This window comes from Bufo gargarizans, chromosome 4 (assembly GCF_014858855.1).
Source record: "Bufo gargarizans isolate SCDJY-AF-19 chromosome 4, ASM1485885v1, whole genome shotgun sequence".
NCBI classification, from domain to species: domain Eukaryota; kingdom Metazoa; phylum Chordata; class Amphibia; order Anura; family Bufonidae; genus Bufo; species Bufo gargarizans.
Genome location: NC_058083.1, coordinates 442,116,888 through 442,136,086, shown reverse-complemented (window position 1 = coordinate 442,136,086; position 19,199 = coordinate 442,116,888). Strand labels below are relative to the sequence as shown.

General features: G+C 43.5%; 1 protein-coding gene across 5 annotated transcripts in view; it reads right to left on the bottom strand.

Moving 5' to 3' along the window:
* Nucleotides 1-19,199, bottom strand: part of TIAM2 (TIAM Rac1 associated GEF 2) — a 441,154-nt gene that overhangs the window by 78,077 nt on the left and 343,878 nt on the right. For all 5 annotated transcript variants that reach the window (XM_044289376.1, XM_044289380.1, XM_044289379.1 and 2 more), the window contains one exon: nucleotides 1,480-1,586. In XM_044289376.1, coding sequence (XP_044145311.1) covers nucleotides 1,480-1,586 — 107 coding nt within the window. The remainder of the gene's footprint in view (nucleotides 1-1,479; nucleotides 1,587-19,199) is intronic.

Genomic DNA, 19,199 nt, shown 5'->3' with positions numbered 1-19,199 from the left:
ACAAACCCAACAAAGAAGCCCTCAAACCCAAGTCAATGAAATACCATGTAGCACGCAAACCCTACATGGACTACCTCTGCGCATATCTATCTTAATTCGCCGATTATACCATTTATAGTCAAAGCAAGCGCAGTAGCGACATGGCCTTCTCCCAGCTCACCAAGCCCAAAGCCATACATCGTATAGTGGCTGTGCTTGGTATCGTAGTTCAGCCCCATTCCTTTCAATGAGGCCAATCTGCTCCTAGGCCATGTGACCGATAAACGTGATGTCATATGGTCTAGGCTAAGCTGAGAGAAGGCCACAACGCTACCTGGGACGCCCGCCAATCAGCTGTATGAGAAGGCACTGGACATCACAGTAGCACCACAACCCTCTCACAGTTTCCCCTAGGGCCTAGGCCATGTGATGTCACGTTCATCGGTCACATGGTCTAGGCGCAGCTCAGCCCCATTGAAGGGAATGAGGCCAAGCTGTGATACCAAGCAAAACCACTTTACAATATACAACACTGTGCTTGGTAAGCTGAGAGAAAACCTTACTGTGAGCACTGGGGTCTTCTCAGCTGATCGGCGAGGGTCCCAGTTGTCACACTCCCACCGATCAGATACTAATGACCTATCCAGAGAATTAGTCATCAGTATAACATTTTTGGGAAAACTCCTTTAATTTCTATTTTGCTTTTCTCGTGGTCATTTGGCAAAGCACCTAACAAGTGAAGTATTTTCTTGAAGAGAAGCTGTGCTAATGTTCACACCACACATCTTCATGGACTCATTAAGAATGTCAAGCAGTATGCATTTCGTTATTTTTTTGGGCAAAAATCAACCACTGTATTCACTGGAAACTACCAGACAGTCTCACAAGAGTGTTGAACATCTGATTTGTTTGTATTGTTCTGGCATGTAGTGAGATATGCATGCCACCTCAAATGCTCTGGAACATAAAGGCTACATTTTCACTCAGTGGCATACCTCCAATGGAGGCAGACCATTTGGGGAAAGGGGGCCCAGGCTGAACCCCTCCTTTCTCTTCATGATGTAAAAGCACTGCATTTTGATGCAGCCGCCACAAGAGGGAGATTATTTCAGCTTCCAGTGAATACTTACTGTGTAAATTCCTGTACACTGAGCTCCCCCTGGTGGTGGTTGCAGGCAGACAGCTGTATAATAGAAGGGAAGCAGCAGATGTACTGTATGTAAATACATCGAGATATGGTACAGGGAGTCTTTTTTTCTTCTCCCACATAAAAAAGTAAATTTATCAGAAATCAGAGGCCTTGCACTTGGTGTTACGTGGGGGTGTATACGAAACTAGGTGGGGCTGAGTAGGCCATACTAAGTTTTGCTATGGGGCTCTATTAGATCTGTGTACACCACTCATTTCACTAGAGGCATGAACACACTTTTAAATGAAATAAATGTGTAAAATGAGACAAGGCCTAGATTTTCTCTCTCATATGAACAACAAACTCCTTACCTTATAGGTTTGATCAATCCGTGGCCTGCACTGAGCCTGATCTAAAGCATCATCCGTGCTGCTCCTTTTCAAAGTGCTAATGGTGACATCAGGTACATTGCTTAAATCTAAAATAACAAAGAAATTATTATGAATTTATTTTATGCACTTCTATATTCTGCAGCGCTTTACAGACATTAGCATCACACTGTCCCCAATGGGGCTCACAATCTAAGGTCCCTATCAGTATGTCTTTGGAGTGTGGGAGGAAACTGAGTACCTGAAGGAAACCCATCCAAACACGAGAAGAACATACAAACTCCATGCAGGACCCAAAATTACACAATTTCAGTTGGCAAAAAGAATTAGGCAGGTGTTATAGATAAGGGTGAGACAAAGTTTTCGTTTTATGGGAAAAGATTCAGTACAACTTGTATTTTATAAATTAAAAATCATGCTCATTCTGAGTTTAGGCGTCCTGGGGTGGTCCGACTCCTACTCAGTGACTGACAAAGTACATAGAGAAAGCTGTAAATCACTACATCGCACCATCTACCGGACTACTAAGCTCAGATACATAAAAGACAAGTTATTCTAAATCTATACATCAACCTTCACAGATCATCCTGGTGCATAACATGCCGCCCGCACACTGCACTGCATTTTCCTGGCGATAGGTTTCCTTTAAATGAACATCCTCATTGTCTTAGCATAACCCCCATGCCCCCTCTAGGATTTTGCATTTAAAAGTTATTTCTTGTTAAAGAAGTAGTCTGAGAATTTGATACTGATGGCAAAAAAACTGAACGCGATCGCAGACAAAACTGACTGAACTTGCTTACAAAATGGTGCGAGTCTCCCTGAATGCCTCCGGAGCCAATCCGTCACGCTCGTGTGAAAGAGGCCTAAGGCCCCCTTCACACAGGCATTGCGGGTTGCGTTCAGGGTGCATTGCGGGAAACCCGCGCGAGTAGGCACACAATTGCAGTCAGTTTTGTCTGTGATTGCGTTCAGTTTTTTCAGCGCAAGTGCAATGCGTTTTGCACGCGCGTGAGAAAAAAACTGAATGAAGATAGCAGGATCTTCTAACTTCATTCAGTAGGACTCTCACCACGTCAAAGGTCCTGAAAAGATGAAGAAAGAAGACCATGCCGGCTGCGCAAGCAAGTGGATGAGGAGAGTTAATTTTTATTTAACCCCCTCAAGCAACATTTTAGTAAGCATTTTGTATTAAGAATGCTTTTATTTTCCCTTATAACCATGTTATAAGAGAAAATAATACAGTGAATAGACTTTAATGGGGTCCAGGGTTGCTCATTCCCATCATCTCCAAGCAACCATGCGTGAAAAATCACACCGCATCCGCACTTGCTTGCGGATGCTATGCGATTTTCACACATCCCCATACACTTCTATGGGGCCTGTTTTCAACGTGAAAAACGTAGCATATAGAACATGCTGCGATTTTCACGCAACACACAAGTGATGCGTGAAAATTACCGCTCATCTGCACAGCCCCATTGAAGGGATTGGGTCCGGATGCAATGTGTTCACCTCACGCATTGCACCCGCGCGGAATTCTCACTCGTGTGAAAGGGTCCTAAGGCGTATTGATGATTGGCTCAGGGTGCGTTCAGTGAAACTTGCACCATTTTGCAAGCAAGTTCAGTCAGTTTTGTCTGCGATTGCGTTAAGTATTTTCCGTGCGCCGCGGGTGCAATGCGTTTTGATGCGTTTTTCACGCAAGTGATAAAAAAAAAGTGAAGGTTTACAAACAACATCTTAGCAACCATCAGTGCGGATGCAATGCGGTCCCCAATGCACGGAACGACCGCACAACGGCTGTGTGCATGCAGCCTAACAGACAAGGATAGTACTGTTCTATCAGGGGCCAGCTGTTCCGTTCCACAAAAAACCATATCATGGCGTGCAAGAAGCCTAAGTCTATGAATATTTTATTTCAGCTTGAATTCCTATGTCCAGAGTATCTCTCCCTTCTATATTCAGAAACCTCTAGGAACATAAAGCACAGTACTAAACATGTCATGCTATTGATTTGCCGCTGTCACCTGCCTACATGCACCTTCTGTAATAGTAGTCACTGCAGCGTTCAGCTCGCTCTAGGCAACTACAGGGACAGAGTGAACCCCACTGGAGCACAATTATTATCTGCACAGTTTCCACCGCATTGTACCCACTGAAGCCGATGACCCCATCGGGGGGCCTGTAGCCTGCGCAGACATACAATCCATGCTCCCCCGACTCTCCAGTCATTCTAAGAAGTATCCTGTGTCTTATGATCATTTGATACAATACAGAGACTGAGTCATAAGAGGGAAAGGGAAGCAGAGGGAGTAGGAATATGTCACCATCACCCACCATGCAGCGCATTCATCCACAAGAGTAGGAAAATGCAAAAACCTCTGTAATTGTTCAGTCATTTAACACATTCCAAGCCTGTAATTACTGTGCAGTCAGATCAGTCCAGAATATCAGCAATAATGACAAATGGATTACCATTACTGTTCTGTCAACCAGACCTAAATATTCTGGTGGATGGAGCTGTACACAAATAAAGTCTTATACGCAAGAGCCATGTCGCGCTGGTGCACTAGACATATTGTGTATTGACCATGCAGAGCACAGCCATTACCCCATTGAGCTTGTTATAATAGAAATTAAGACCTTTTCAAATGCTGTATGCAGAGTTTTAGGCTATATTCAGATGTTGCAGTTGAGGTGCACCCTGAAAGTGCCATTAGGGCGATTCATGTACACAGCCCCAATGAAAAGCATGGTTCAGTTCAGATGTCATGTGTTTGCTATGCACATCGCATCTGGACGGAAAACTCACTCATGTGAAACAGGTCTAAGACACAGCATCATTGCTGACATCAGGTCTACAGGGCAGAGTCCAAGAGAATGGGAAGAACACCGTCCTCAGAGGCAGAGTTATTGATGATATTGTGTCTATGGGGCCTTACAACACTTAGGGTTGCCATCCGTACGGGAATAACCCGGACAGTCCGGGTTTGTAATCCTGTGCCCGGGTACAAGCCTTTATCAGGCCCGGGCACAGCGATTATTGGGAGTGATGCGATGCTAGCCCAGGGCGGCGCTGACATGCCCACCCTCCCTCCCTTCTGTTCGGGTTTGGCTTTAAGAAAAGGTGGCCACCCTAACCACGCCTCAGATATAGAAGGAGGTCATCGGGACAGGGAACCAACACCGCAGAGAATGTCATGTGACTGCGATACAACACCACCTGACCCCCTTCAATTAAAGTGGAAAGGACATGGCAGATACAGAGAGAGCGGAGACTCTTGGTGTAACAGCAACACCCCAACTGCTCCAAGAGGCTTACTTGCATATATTAATTCGTCATTTTTCTCAGCAATGTGGGCAGATATGGACATGGGACCCTTTAGGCCTCATGCACCGTGCCGCAATTTGCGGAACGGAATGGGCGCCGGCAATTTAAATGCCTATTCTTGTCTGCAAAGCGCGGACAAGAATAGGACATGTTATATATTTTTTGCGAGGCCGCAGAATGGAGTCCGCATCATTTGCGGCCCCACTGAAGTGAATGGGTCCGCATTCGAGCTGCCAAAACGGCGGCTCGGATGTGGACCCAAACAACGGTCGTGTGCATGAGGCCTTAAGCAAATATATAATCCCCGGCAACTCCTTTAGACCTCCTCCGTGTCCTATTCGCATTTTTTGCAGATAGTACACTAAAAGATAGACACGGCGATGTGCTTGAAGCCACAGGGTAAGGCTCCATTTACACATCCGCAATTCCATTCCGCATTTTGCAAAACGGAATTGCGGACCCATTTCTAGGCATATTTTCTTAGTGCCGGCAATGTGCGGTCCGCAAAGCTTTCTCCTTTCATTTGTTCCGATCTGATTGGTTGCTATGGAAAACTAGCCATTTTTCTTTCGCACCAGTTTTGACAAATCTTTTCCTGATAATTGCCTGTACATCAGCCCATGTAAAAGGACCTTTACCCTGGGTTCACACCTGAGCGTTCGCGATGGAGCGCTCTGTATGCGCGATTGTACCGGCGTTTACAATCGCGCACAGAGACAAGCGTACGCCCATTGTCGCGCGTTCCCAAAAGTCTATGTACGGGAACGCACGACAAAACGCCCCAAAGAAGCTCAAGAACTTTTTGGAGCGTCGGGCGTTTTAGAGCGCGATCGTACGCGCTGTAAAACGCCCAGGTGAGAACCATTCCCATAGGGAAGCATTGGTTTCTCCTTGTTGAGCGTTTTACAGCGCGTAGGAACGCGCTGTAAAACGCTCAGGTGTGAACCCAGGGTTAGGCACCTTCAAATCACGCTCTGGACTCGCAGCGCGAGTATGTGGCAGCCCTCATCCTGACCTCCTAGAACTGATGGGGTCCCATAGCGTTATATTAATTTATGATGCTATGTAACCCATTAGATTTATGGCAGTGTTATATAATACATTCCAGAACTGTAAGGCCCCGTTCACACAGGCGAGAATAACACGCGGGTGCAATGCATGAGGTGAACGCATTGCACCTGCACTGAATCCGGACCCATTCACTTCAATGGGGCTGTTCAGATGAGCGGTGATTTTCACACATCACTTGTGCGTTGCGTGAAAATCGCAGCATGTTCTATATTCTGCGTTTTTCACGCAACGCAGGCTCCTGTCACTTATTAACCCCTTATGAACCACTGATCACCCCCCTGTCAGGCTCTATTCAGACATCCGTATGATTTTTACGGATCCACGGATACATGGATCGGATCCGCAAAACACATACGGACGTCTGAATGGAGACTTACAGGGGGGTGATCAATGACAGGGGGGTGATCACCCCATATAGACTCCCTGATCACCCCCCTGTCATTGATCACCCCCCTGTAAGGCTCCATTCAGACATTTTTTGGCCCAAGTTAGCGGAAATATTTTTTTTTGTTTTTTTTTTTCTTACAAAGTCTCATATTCCACAAACTTGTGTAAAAAAAGAAAAAAAAAAAAAAAAAAATCTCACATGAACTCACCATACCCCTCACGGAATCCAAATGCGTAATTTTTTTTTAAGACATTTATATTCCAGACTTCTTCTCATGCTTTAGGGCCCCTAAAATGCCAGGGCAGTATAAAAACCCCAAATGTGACCCCATTTCGGAAAGAAGACACCCCAAGGTATTCACTGAGGGGCATATTGATTCCATGAAAGATTTAAATTTTTGTCCCAAGTTAGCGGAAAGGGAGACTTTGTGAGAAAATACAAAATAAAATAAAAAATCTATTTCCGCTAACTTGTGCCACAAAAAAATAAATTCTATCAACTCGCCATGCCCCTCATTGAATACCTTGGGGTGTCTTCTTTCCAAAATGGGGTCACATGTGGGGTATTTATACTGCCCTGGCATTTTAGGGGCCCGAAAGCGTGAGAAGAAGTCTGGGATCCAAATGTCTAAAAATGCCCTCCTAAAAAGGAATTTAGGCCGCTTTGCGCATCTAGGCTGCAAAAAAGTGTCACACATTTGGTATCGCCGTACTCAGGAGAAGTTGGGGAATGTGTTTTGGGGTGTCATTTTACATATACCCATGCTGGGTGAGATAAATATCTTGGTCAAATGCCAACTTTGTATAAAAAAAAATGGGAAAAGTTGTCTTTTGCCAAGATATTTCTCTCACCCAGCATGGGTATATGTAAAATGACACCCCAAAACACATTCCCCAACTTCTCCCGAGTACGGCGATACCAGATTTGTGACACTTTTTTTCAGCCTAGGTGGGCAAAGGGGCACACATTCCAAAGAGCACCTTTCGGATTTCACACATTAGGGCCCCTAGAATCCCAGGGCAGTATAACTACCCCACAAGTGACCCCATTTTGGAAAGAAGACACCCCAAGGTATTCCGTGAGGGGCATGGCGAGTTCCTAGAATTTTTTATTTTTTGTCACAGGTTAGCCGAAAATGATGATTTTATTTTTTTTCTTACAAAGTCTCATATTCCACTAACTTGTGACAAAAAATAAAAAAATTCTAGGAACTCGCCATGCCCCTCACGGAATACCTTGGGGTGTCTTCTTTCCAAAATGGGGTCACTTGTGGGGTAGTTATACTGCCCTGGCATTCTAGGGGCCCATATGTGTGCGAAGTAGTTTGAAATCAAAATGTGTAAAAAATGACCTGTGAAATCCGAAAGGTGCACTTTGGAATGTGTGCCCCTTTGCCCACCTAGGCGGCAAAAAATTGTCACACATCTGGTATCGCCGTACTCAGGAGAAGTTGGGGAATGTGTTTTGGGGTGTAATTTTACATATACCCATGCTGGGTGAGAGAAATATCTTGGCAAAAGACAACTTTTCCCATTTTTTTATACAAAGTTGGCATTTGACCAAGATATTTATCTCACCCAGCATGGGTATATGTAAAATGACACCCCAAAACACATTCCCCAACTTCTCCTGAGTACGGCGATACCACATGTGTGACACTTTTTTGCAGCCTAGATGCGCAAAGCGGCCCAAATTCCTTTTAGGAGGGCATTTTTAGACATTTAGATCCCAGACTTCTTCTCACGCTTTCGGGCCCCTAAAAAGCCAGGGCAGTATAAACATGTGACCCCATTTTGGAAAGAAGACACCCCAAGGTATTCAATGAGGGGCATGGAGAGTTCATAGAATTTTTTTTTTTGTGCACAAGTTAGCGGAAATTGATTTTATTTTTGTATTTTCTCACAAAGTCTCCCTTTCCGCTAACTTGGGACAAAAATTTCAATCTTTCATGGACTCAATATGCCCCTCACGGAATACCTTGGGGTGTCTTCTTTCCGAAATGGGGTCACTTGTGGGGTATTTATACTGCCCTGGCATTTTAGGGGCCCGAAAGCGTGAGAAGTCTGGAATATAAATGTCTAAAAATTTTTACGCATTTGGATTCCGTGAGGGGTATGGTGAGTTCATGTGAGATTTTATTTTTTGACACAAGTTAGTGGAATATGAGACTTAGTAAGAAAAAAATAAAATAAAAAAATTCTGCTAACTTGGGCCAAAAAAAATGTCTGAATGGAGCCTTACAGGGGGTGATCAATGACAGGGGGGTGATCAGGGAGTCTATATGGGGTGATCACCCCCCTGTCATTGATCACCCCCCTGTCATTGATCACCCCCCTGTAAGGCTCCATTCAGACGTCTGTATGAGTTTTACGGATCCACGGATCGGATCCGCAAAACGCATACGTACATCTGAATGGAGCCTTACAGGGGGGTGATCAATGACAGGGGGGTGATCAGGGAGTTTATATGGGGTGATCATGGGTGATCAGGGGTTCATAAGGGGTTAATAAGTGACAGGGGGGGGGGGCAGCTGGCAGGCTGGAGATCCACTCGCTTACCTTCAGTTCCTGTGTGCGCGCGTTCACAAGAAATCTGGGCCCTCGCGAGATGACGCGTATATGCGTCACTCTGCGCAGGGCTGTCGCCTCTGGACCGCACATCTGCATTAGGCAGTCCGGAGGCGGTTAAGGGGGTTTCAGCTAGAGGGGTTGAAGTGGTTAATTTTCCAAAGAAGGTCTGAAAAATGAAAGGTGGAATATGATTGGTTGCTATGGGCAACTAAACCAGTTTTTCTTTACACCAGTTTTGATAACTCTACCCCAGTACCATGAAAAAAAAAAATAAAAAATATATATATATATATATATATATATATATATATATATATATATATATATATAAATAATAATAATAATAATATGTTTAACACAAAAACGTAGGTAATTTTCCAACAATGCTTTTTTTGTGATCCACAAAATATAGACACCTTAGGCCTCATGCACACGAATGTTGTTTGTTTCCGTTCCATTTTTTTTTTTGCAGATAGTTCGCATCAGTATGACCGTTCCATAGCCCCGCAAAAATAAATAAAAATAGAACATGTCCTATTTTTGTCCGTTTTAGGTATTGTTACAATGGATGCGCAAATATATATATATCATACGGACGTCATCCGTTTTTTTTTTTTGCAGACCACAAAACACATATGGTCGTGTGCATGTAGACTTATATAGAAATGGCTATTCTTGTCTACATAACTGACAAGAATAAGACATGTTCTATAATTTGCAGAACTGCCGTGGATAGCACACTGATAACATCCATGTCCGATCTGCATTTTTTTGTGGCTCAATAGAAATGAATAGGTCCAAGTGTGGTCCACAAAAAATAAAATAAAAATTTGTGGCTCAGATGCAGAAAAAAAAATAAAAAAATTACATAAGATCTAATTAGCAGAAAAACACAGGAGTAAACATTGCATGTAGAAATGGGATTGAGATTCTAAATGTTGTTCGCACGTTCAACAATAGTAGACATACCCTGAAGTAGAATGAAAAATAACCTTAACAGAGCGTCATTATTCTGAGATGGCGGGGAGATTGATTGTGAACCTTGACCATTCTTCCAAAAATGTGTTTTTAAATAGTATTTAAAGTAAAAGAAACCTACAGTCAATAAATATATTTTTCTATTTTGCCTTCCCCCTATAACTTACATGATAACAGTAGAAAGAAATTTGATGAACAGCTACCTACACAAGAAACATCTAAACTTACTTATTTCTACTCTTCAGAACTCCACCTGGGACCAGACACACCCAGATTTAATCTAGTACCATCCTCCTTCCTAAGGACACAGCCACACAGACAGGTTTCCTGATGCAAAAGATCAAAAAAAGGAAAGAATGAGGCTATACGGTGATCTTTGGCGCAACAGCTGTCAGGCTACTTCACATCACAGTGTAGCCACAGAAATGATTGGGGTCATAGCATGACTCCCAAGTTTGCTGCGACCCTAGAATTGCTAACACTCTATCCCAACTGAATTCTTTGCGATGCTGCGGTTGCAGCAAACCTGTGAGTCGCATTGTGACCCTATTAGTTGCTATGGCTGCACTGCGATCCTTGGTAGTGCAACAGCTGTTGCACCAAAGATCACCATGTAGTCCTAGCCTAAACACAGATGTACAGATAATCTCCCATCCTTCCTTAATTCACTCCTGGTTTTGTCTTCCAAAACTGCATCAGGAAACCTGACTGTGTGTCCGCACCCCAAGACTCATTTCAGAAGAGCATATCCACTGCAGAAAACACACTCCATGTGGGAGCATGGTTTCCTGTTATGGACGCTGCTCCTTTTACAGGACACACACCTTGGGTCTCGTTTATCAAAACTGTCTAGCTTGAAAATTGTCTTAGTTGCCCTTAGCAACCAAAACTCAGTTTTCATTTCTTAAAGTGTTCTGAAAAATGAAAGGTGAGCTCTGATTGGTTGTTATGGGCAACTAAGGCTGAGTTCACACTTCAGTTACTTGGTCAGTAATTTCTGTCAGTGATTGTGAGTAAGGATGAGCGAACTTGTGTTTGGAAGTTTGGAGTACAAGGTTCGGGTTATCTAAGAATTCCGTTATGGATTCCATACCAGGGACCGTGGTAGCAGAAACCATAACGGAATTCTTAGATAACCCAAACCTTGTATGACGAACTTGAAAACAGACGTTCGCTGATCCCTAATTGTGAGCCAAACTAGGAGCGGAACACAGATGCAGGTGCAGATCTTTCCCTTACCCTGGGTTCACACCTGAGCGTTTCTGAGACGCGCGTATTTATGCGCGTTTTTTGCAATAGTAAACGCGCGTTTGTGTGATTGACTGCAGTGTTCTCCAATGAGTCTATGGGCCAAAACGCGCGACAAACGCCCCAATAAAAGCTCAAGAACTTGTTTATGCGTCGGGTGTTTTACAGCGCGTTCAAACGCGCTGTAAAACGCTCAAGTGTGAACCAGGGCCATAGGGAAGCATTGGTTTTCACGTGTTGAGCGTTTTACATCGCGTTTGAACGCGCTGTAAAACGCTCAGGTGTGAACTTAGGGTTATACCTTATGTCTCAGTAGGCTTCACTACTGGTTTTGGCTCACAATAAGGGCTCTTTTACATGAACGTGTGCCTTGCGGGGATCACGCTCAATGTAAGAGAGGGATCGTGCGATCTGTACTACGGAAGCACACGGCATTATCATGATTTGATAAAGCCGTGTGCCTCTGTCCGACCTTTCTGTAACAGAATCATACATTTAACAGTATTTGTGTAGTAACTTGAGATGAAGTGGTATGTAAATATGGAGTTTTAGAACTGCATAAGGTCTCGTCCACATTTCCGTGTCATTTTCAAGTCCATGAAAAAAGTGTCCTCGTTTCATCTGTTAAGATGTCTGAAGGATCTGTATTTGGTCTGTTTGTCCGTTTTTACTTTCTGTGTGTCATCTGTAATCCACAGATTCTGCTCAGCTAAAAAATAATTTCCAGAGCATCTTCTATGAAAGACAGACACACCACGGATGTCATCTGTGTTGTGTCAGTGATTTCCCCAATGGGCACGTTTGATCCACATCACGGACTAAAGTAGTGCATGTCTCCGTGATTTTTTTTACTAACCCACGGTCAGTAAAAAAAATACTGTTGTGTGTAGACATTCAAATCAGTGGGTGCATGCGCTATCCGTGGACAGCACACATCAGTGAAAAATGGAAATATGGCCGAGGCCTTAGGTACTACCTGTATTTAAACTAATAATATACAGCTAGCCTATATGGCAGATATTTATCTGTGCCTATGCCTTTTATTACTAGGGGCCTAAGTTGTGAGAACACAACATTGCAAGCAGTGATGGCCAGTTCGCATTGTTCGTCTGGCGAGGCACAGGTAAGGGCTAACCTGCCCGTCGCCGAACTTAAAAAAAAAAAAGATGGCAGCCCGCATATGTTCACGGGCGAACAATGCGAACTGGCCATCACTGATTGCAAGATTTGGCTTTATTATTTATGCTGCCACATGCAGGGTAATATCATGTAATGCGTCTGGCGTCCCTTTCTGTGGCAGGCATACTTTCAACTAAACTGGGCCCGGCAACAGTTGAGTCAGTACTCCCTGGTGAATTGAATGAATGGGGGGGCTGTTATGCTAGGCTAAGGATTGTATTTTCATATATGCAGTATGTGTATTTTGAGTGTCAACAGTGCCCGTACTGTGGCCTACAAACAGGGGGTCTGCAATATATGGGCACCGGCTGTGTGCACACTGTATAACGAATGTGGACCGATTTACTTGAATGAGTCCTCAATCCGGGAGAGATACGGTGCGGAACGGAGGCACAGATCGGATCTTGCCTCCACACCGCAAAAAAGTAGTGCATACACTACTTTTTTGTAGTGCGGATCGTCGGATGCAGATTGCGGACCCCATTCACTATCGGTGCCTATGTATTGTGGACCTGCTGTTTGCGGGCCACAATACGAACATGGCCAGCACATGGTCGTGTACCTTAGGCCTTATGCCTCATTCACATGATTTTTCCCTTATACCTTATGGCCAATTTCAGACAAGCATATTTGCAATGCGTATATAGTTTAATGTACCAGAATCCGCTGCTAATGTTAACGAATGGAGCCATTCAGATGGACGTATATTTTCCGTCAGTATTTGAAATCTGCAGCATGTCCGAGTTTCGTGCGGATTTGTTTCCAAATACACACATTCAGTATGTGCAGTGCATGAATAATGAAGGAAGTAAGAAATACGCATGTAAATCCTGAAGCAATCCTGATGACAATACTAATGGTATTTAATCAGGATCCTGAGCAATAATACTGACTGATTTCAATACGCTCGTCTGAAAGCGGCCTATGTCTAGGGAGGCTCCAATCCTGGTTTGGGCTGACAATCACTGATGGAAATCACTGACCAAACACTGATGAGTGAATGAGGCTTAAGACATAAGTCTGAGTATATGATGGCTGCATACGCACTTTGCGGGAGATTTGTCAAAAAGCTGTAAAGAAAAACTGGTTTATTTGCATAAAATAAAAGTTCATTTTTCACAAAAACAGGGAACCCATTTTAATAATGTATTTTGGTATTCAGTTTGCATATTTAAAGAATAAGGATCTGTAGTTTTCCCCAAATAAAACACTAAACAAAAAATCTCTAAAAAACTTTTAAATAAAAAGCTCAAGGTGTCACGTAGAAAATTAAAAAACTTAATCTGGTAATTAAATAAAAAAGCTAAGACTGTTAAACCACCATGTGCGCTAAATCAAGAAAGTGTCTGTCATTATGTAAGCCGCCATCTTGCCTGAGCTGTTCTTAAACTGCTTTACAGCTGCCCCATAGGCCATGCACACAATTGACAGGACCTGACCCCATTGACTTCTATGGAAGAGTTCTCTAGTCATGCTGTTATCAGTGGAGAGGTCATTGTACAAGGAACAAATAGATAAGCTTAGACAGTCACCTATTGGTGTCTTATCTATACACAGAAGTGATCTCATTAGGCCTCTTTTACACATTGGCTCAGGGTGCGTTCAGGGAAACTTTCAGTTTTGTCTGAGATTGCATTCTGTTTTTTCAACGCGGGTGCAATGTGTTTTGATAAGTTTTTCAAGTGCGTGATAAAAAACTGAAGGTTTACAAACAACATCTCCTTGCAACCATCAGTGAAAAACGCATAGCGTGAAAAACGCTGAATATAGAACATGCTGTGTTTTTCATGCAATGCAGAACTGATGCGTGAACAAACAAAAACGCTTATGTACACAGAGCCATTGAAATGAATGGGTCAGGATTCAGTGCAGGTGCTATGCGTTCACGTCACGCTTTGCACCCGCACGGAAATCTCGCTTGTGTGAAAGGTGCCTTAAAGGCAGAATAAGAATGTGATCTGCACAGACCAAAAAGCAGCATCTATTATTAGGCTTAGTCGCCAGTGTGAAAACTGCAGGATTTTATGGTTTTTGTTTAAATATAGATATTGATATGGAAAATTAAAAATAATCATCTAAAATTCGTTCAAAAAATTTTAAACATAAAAATGTGATTTAAACAATAGGTAATTTTCTGTTTAAACATTCCCTTTAGGCCTGTTCCGAGTGTTCCGTTTTTTGCGTTCCGCAATCCCTGTATCCGCAAAAATCGGAAGCCGCCCGTGTTGCCTTCCGCAATTTACGGAACGGGCACCGGCATAGCGCGGACAAGAATAGGACATGTTATATTTTTTTTGCGGGGCCGTGGAACGTAGCCACGGATGCGGACAGCACACTAAGTGCTGTCTGCATCTTTTGCGGCCCCATTGAAATAAATGGCTTCGCATCTGAGCCACCAAAATGGCGGCTTGGATGCGGACGCAAACAGCGGTTGTGTGCATGAGGCCTTAAGGTTATGTTCTGATAATACTGAGAGTCACACAACCAAGCGTTGCTAGCAGCTTCAACATTAATAGGTTGTTCATACCAGACACGTGAAGCAGAGAATTGTCTGCATACTGTACATAACATACATTGTGATTAGAGATGAGCGAATTTTATGTTATGAAATTTGTTCACGCTTTGTTTGGTGGTAAAAGCAGAACTGCGTTATGGATTCCGTTAGCCTGGACCATAACGCAATTCTATGACGGAATGCCTTTAGAGGCATTCCGTTATTCATTCCGTCATGATAGAAATCTATGGCCTGCATAATGGATCTGTCCCATTTCAGTTATGCAGGAGAGGACTCCCCGGAATAACGGAAAAGGGACGATCCGTTTGGCAGCCCGTACACTTCTATTATGACGGAATGAATAACGGAATACCTCTAAAGGCATTCCATCACAGAATTGCGTTATGGTCCGTGGTAATGAATCCATAACACAATTTACCTTTTACCAGTAAACGAAGCGTGAACGAATTTCATAACCTGAAATTCGCTCATCTCTAATTGTGATGCTTTGTATACTACATCTGAACCGCTATTAGACTGAAATTCTGGGGAGAAGGGTTAAGAACTAAACTTGGATCACGTCTGTGCTCAAGGACATATATTTATTGAAAGGCTTTATAAAAACAAATGTTTTCCTAAGGCGGCAGAGCTTGTTTTGTTCCTTCTGACATCATCCATCCCACACCACCCACGGCCTAATGATGCAACAGTGAGCACGTTCCAGAAAAAACACCCTAAACAAAGGAAGGTACCCGCATTAAGACTGCGCCATAAACTACTCCATTAGCTCTGGAAGCATTATTTGGAAGTTATCAGGGGATTTGGGTTTTTAATAACATTCTGATACTACAGATTGATTTCCACTTCCTAATATTCCTCACAAGAGATGCAGCACGGACTTAATTAGAAGTAATAATTCATCTCATTTGCATTTGCAATTCAGTTGTTTACAAGGAATGTAAAAGCTGCAGAGAAATTTTCTTTAGATCTTTAATGACAGAATCATTGGAAATGCTTCCAATCACAGTGAGTTTACAACAGTGCAACGCTAGTGTCTGACCTTTTTTTTATATTTTTTTAACATGAACCTTAAATAGCAGCTGTCAGCATGATCAACCCTATTAAACCAGGCATACAGCCTGGCAGGGTTTATCATGCTGATAAAAATGATACCTTTATTATGACTATTCTTGGCCCAGTTGCTGAAAAAAATGTATTTTTGTCCATATGCAAATGAGCTAACTGGAGCACTGAAGCGCTGGCCAGAGCCCTCCTAGCACCAGTTTGCTACACCCCTTCTGTTTTAGTCCCTCCCCCTTTCCCTTGGATTAACAGGGTTAGATATCTCGTCTTCTGCATTGCTTGAAAAGGAAGGTAATTTGCATATGACTAAACATGCATTTTCTCAGCAATAGGGCCACGGATAGTCATAATTCTGGCATTGTTTGTATCAGCATGATCAACCCTACCAGGCTGTAAGCCTGGTTTCTACAAACATTCATCCCCAATAATCTGGCTGGTCATCAGTCGATGCAAAAGGACTTTTAGGATAGGTCATTAATATCAGACTGGTTGGGGGTCTGACTTCGGATCCCCACCCTCTTTGCCCGTCAGATGTTTTTAATAGCTACAGTGGAAAAATACACATTTCCATACATTGTGCAGTGTCTGGGCCTGGTTACTGTAAAGCCTCATGCAGACGTCAGTGTTTCACGGACGTGTGCTGTACGTGCTCTTCATGGACAGCACACGTCCCTATTCATTTTAATGTGTGTATTCACACATCAGTGTTTCAGCACGGTCCGTGGGTCAGTTTTTTACCACGGATGCATGCTCTATTTTGTCCGTGTTCACGGATCCATCACGCCCATTATAGTCTATGGTTCCGTGAAAACCACAGATGCCATCCGTGTTGCATCCGTGTTTCACGGATCATTAACAAGAGATTCTTTGAAAATTATTTTTCAGCTGTTGAGTGTTAGTGAAACACGGATGCAACACGGACAGCAAAAAACGGACCCAACATGGATCTGTCACAGGAGAAAACACAGATTGAACACGGTCCATGTTACCACTGATCCAAAACTGGTACGGACATCTGCTTGAGGCATAACACTCTTACCATTCAAGTGAATGGGAGCAGAATGCCGTAACCAGGCAAAGCCACGAGTGTACAAAGTGGTGTGGTTTTGGTTCCTGGTTTCAGAACAGAAGCTAGTTACAACAATTGGTTGCTGGGTGTGTCAGAAGTTGGACCTATGTCCATCTAATGTGTATTAACTATTCTAAGGGTAGGTCATTAATAAGTTAACCCTGGAAAACCCTAAGGCCTCGTTCACACTTCAGTGTTTAGTCAGTGATTTCCATCAGTGATTTGTGAGCCAAAACCAGGTACAACTCTAAACACAGAACAGGAGCAGATCTTTCCCTTCTACCTCATGTCTGTGGAGGCTCCACTTCTGGTTTTGGCTCACAAATCACTGATGGAAATCACTGACTAAACACTGAAGTGTGAACGAGGCCTAAGAGCTATTTGGCAGCCATGGAAAGCTCCAGGTGTATCAGTTTACAGTGCCCTGGAGAAGAGCTTATGGCAAACTGTGTTCTTACTGAGTTCAATGCATAGCAGTATGCACTGTACAGCTATCCTCTAGTGGGGGCTGTATATAGCCAGCATGCTATCTTTTAAATTAGAGTCTATTCAGGGGATTTGAATCTCTGGGAAAAAAGTTAGGCCACCTGCACACGAACGTGTGCTTCCCATTGCCGTATTGCGGACCGCATTTGCGGATCTACAATACACGGGTGCCGTTCCGTGGGCATTCCGCATCACGGATGCGGACCCGTTCACTTGAATGGGTCCGCAAATCCGGAGATGCGGAATGGTGCGGAACGGAAGCACTACATGTCCTATCTTTTTGCGGAACGGCCGGATCACGGACCCATTAAAGTGAATGGGTCCGCGATCCGCTGCCCCACGGACTGTGTTTGTGCATTGCGGCCCGCACCATGACCACGGGGTGCACACGTTCGTGTGCAGGGGGCCTTAAACTGATAAATGAATCACAGAATTCACTGAATGTTAAACCTATTTGCATAAAACTACTTAGTATTCCAGAGTAGACATTTCCATTAGGCCTCTTTCACACTACAGTATGTTGAATTCAGTGTTTTGCGTTCCGTTTTTCACGGATCCGTTGTTCCGTTTTTTGCTTCCGTTGTGGTTCCGTTTCCGTTCCGTTGTTCCGTTCCGTTTTTCCGTATGGCAAATACAGTATACAGTAATTTCATATTAAAAATTGGGCTGGGCATAACATTTTCAATAGATGGTTCCGCAAAAAACGGAACGGAAACGGAAGACATACGGATGCATTTCCGTATGTGTTCCGTTTTTTTTGCGGACCCATTGACTTGAATGGAGCCACGGACTGTGATTTGCGGCCAAATATAGGACATGTTCTATCTTTTCAACGGAACGGAAAAACGGAAATACGGAAACGGAATGCATACGGAACACATTCCGTTTTTTTGCGGAACCATTGAAATGAATGGTTCCGTATACGGACCGTATACGGAACGCAAAAAACGGACCGTATACGGAACGCAAAAAACTGTAGTGTGAAAGAGGCCTTAGGGTCCATTCACACGAACGAATGGCCTCCATGTTTGAGCTGTGTACCGCAAACAGTGGGTTGGCAGTACATGGGCACCGGCCGTGTGAACTCCGTATCACGGATTCTGACCCATTGACTTGAATGGGTCTGTGATCCGCAAGATATGGCAAAGGATACGACATGTCCTATCTTGAAGGCACGGTTCGGAAGCGCTTCTGTGCAGAGCCATTTAAGTCAATCGGTCTGCACCGCAAAACGGAGTTCACACAACCAGTGTCTGTGTATTACGGACCGCTATTTGCGGTCTGCAACACGAGCACGGTGGCCATACGTTCGTCTGAATGGACCCTTAAGATGAATGCATATATGATCATCCTTGAACAGTTTACATATTCTACACTGAATACATTTCTTATCTAGTAATTATTGTAAAGTACAGTCTATCCCCATCATTTTGCTGATTGTTACTAGTACAGTCACATAGCTAACAGGTCAGGCTTTGTTCACATCTGTGTCAGGGGCCCATTACGAGCCTCCAGCACAGATTCCAACCAAAAAAGCTGGACAAAATAGTTCAGCATGCTGTGTTATTTTGTCATTTAAGATGTTGGGCCCCCTAACAAACCCATGTATATATAGTTAGTGGGATCCATCTGGCACCATAGGTTTCAGTTATGTGTTAGATTCACCATCATCATTTTCATTGAGCAGGACAACGGAAATAATGCGGTTGGACAGCTATCTTACTGTACAGTGCTTGGTATAAAAAGCACACGTTCTGTATTAGGCCAGCATTAAATGCTGGGAGATTCCAGCTCAGAAGCAT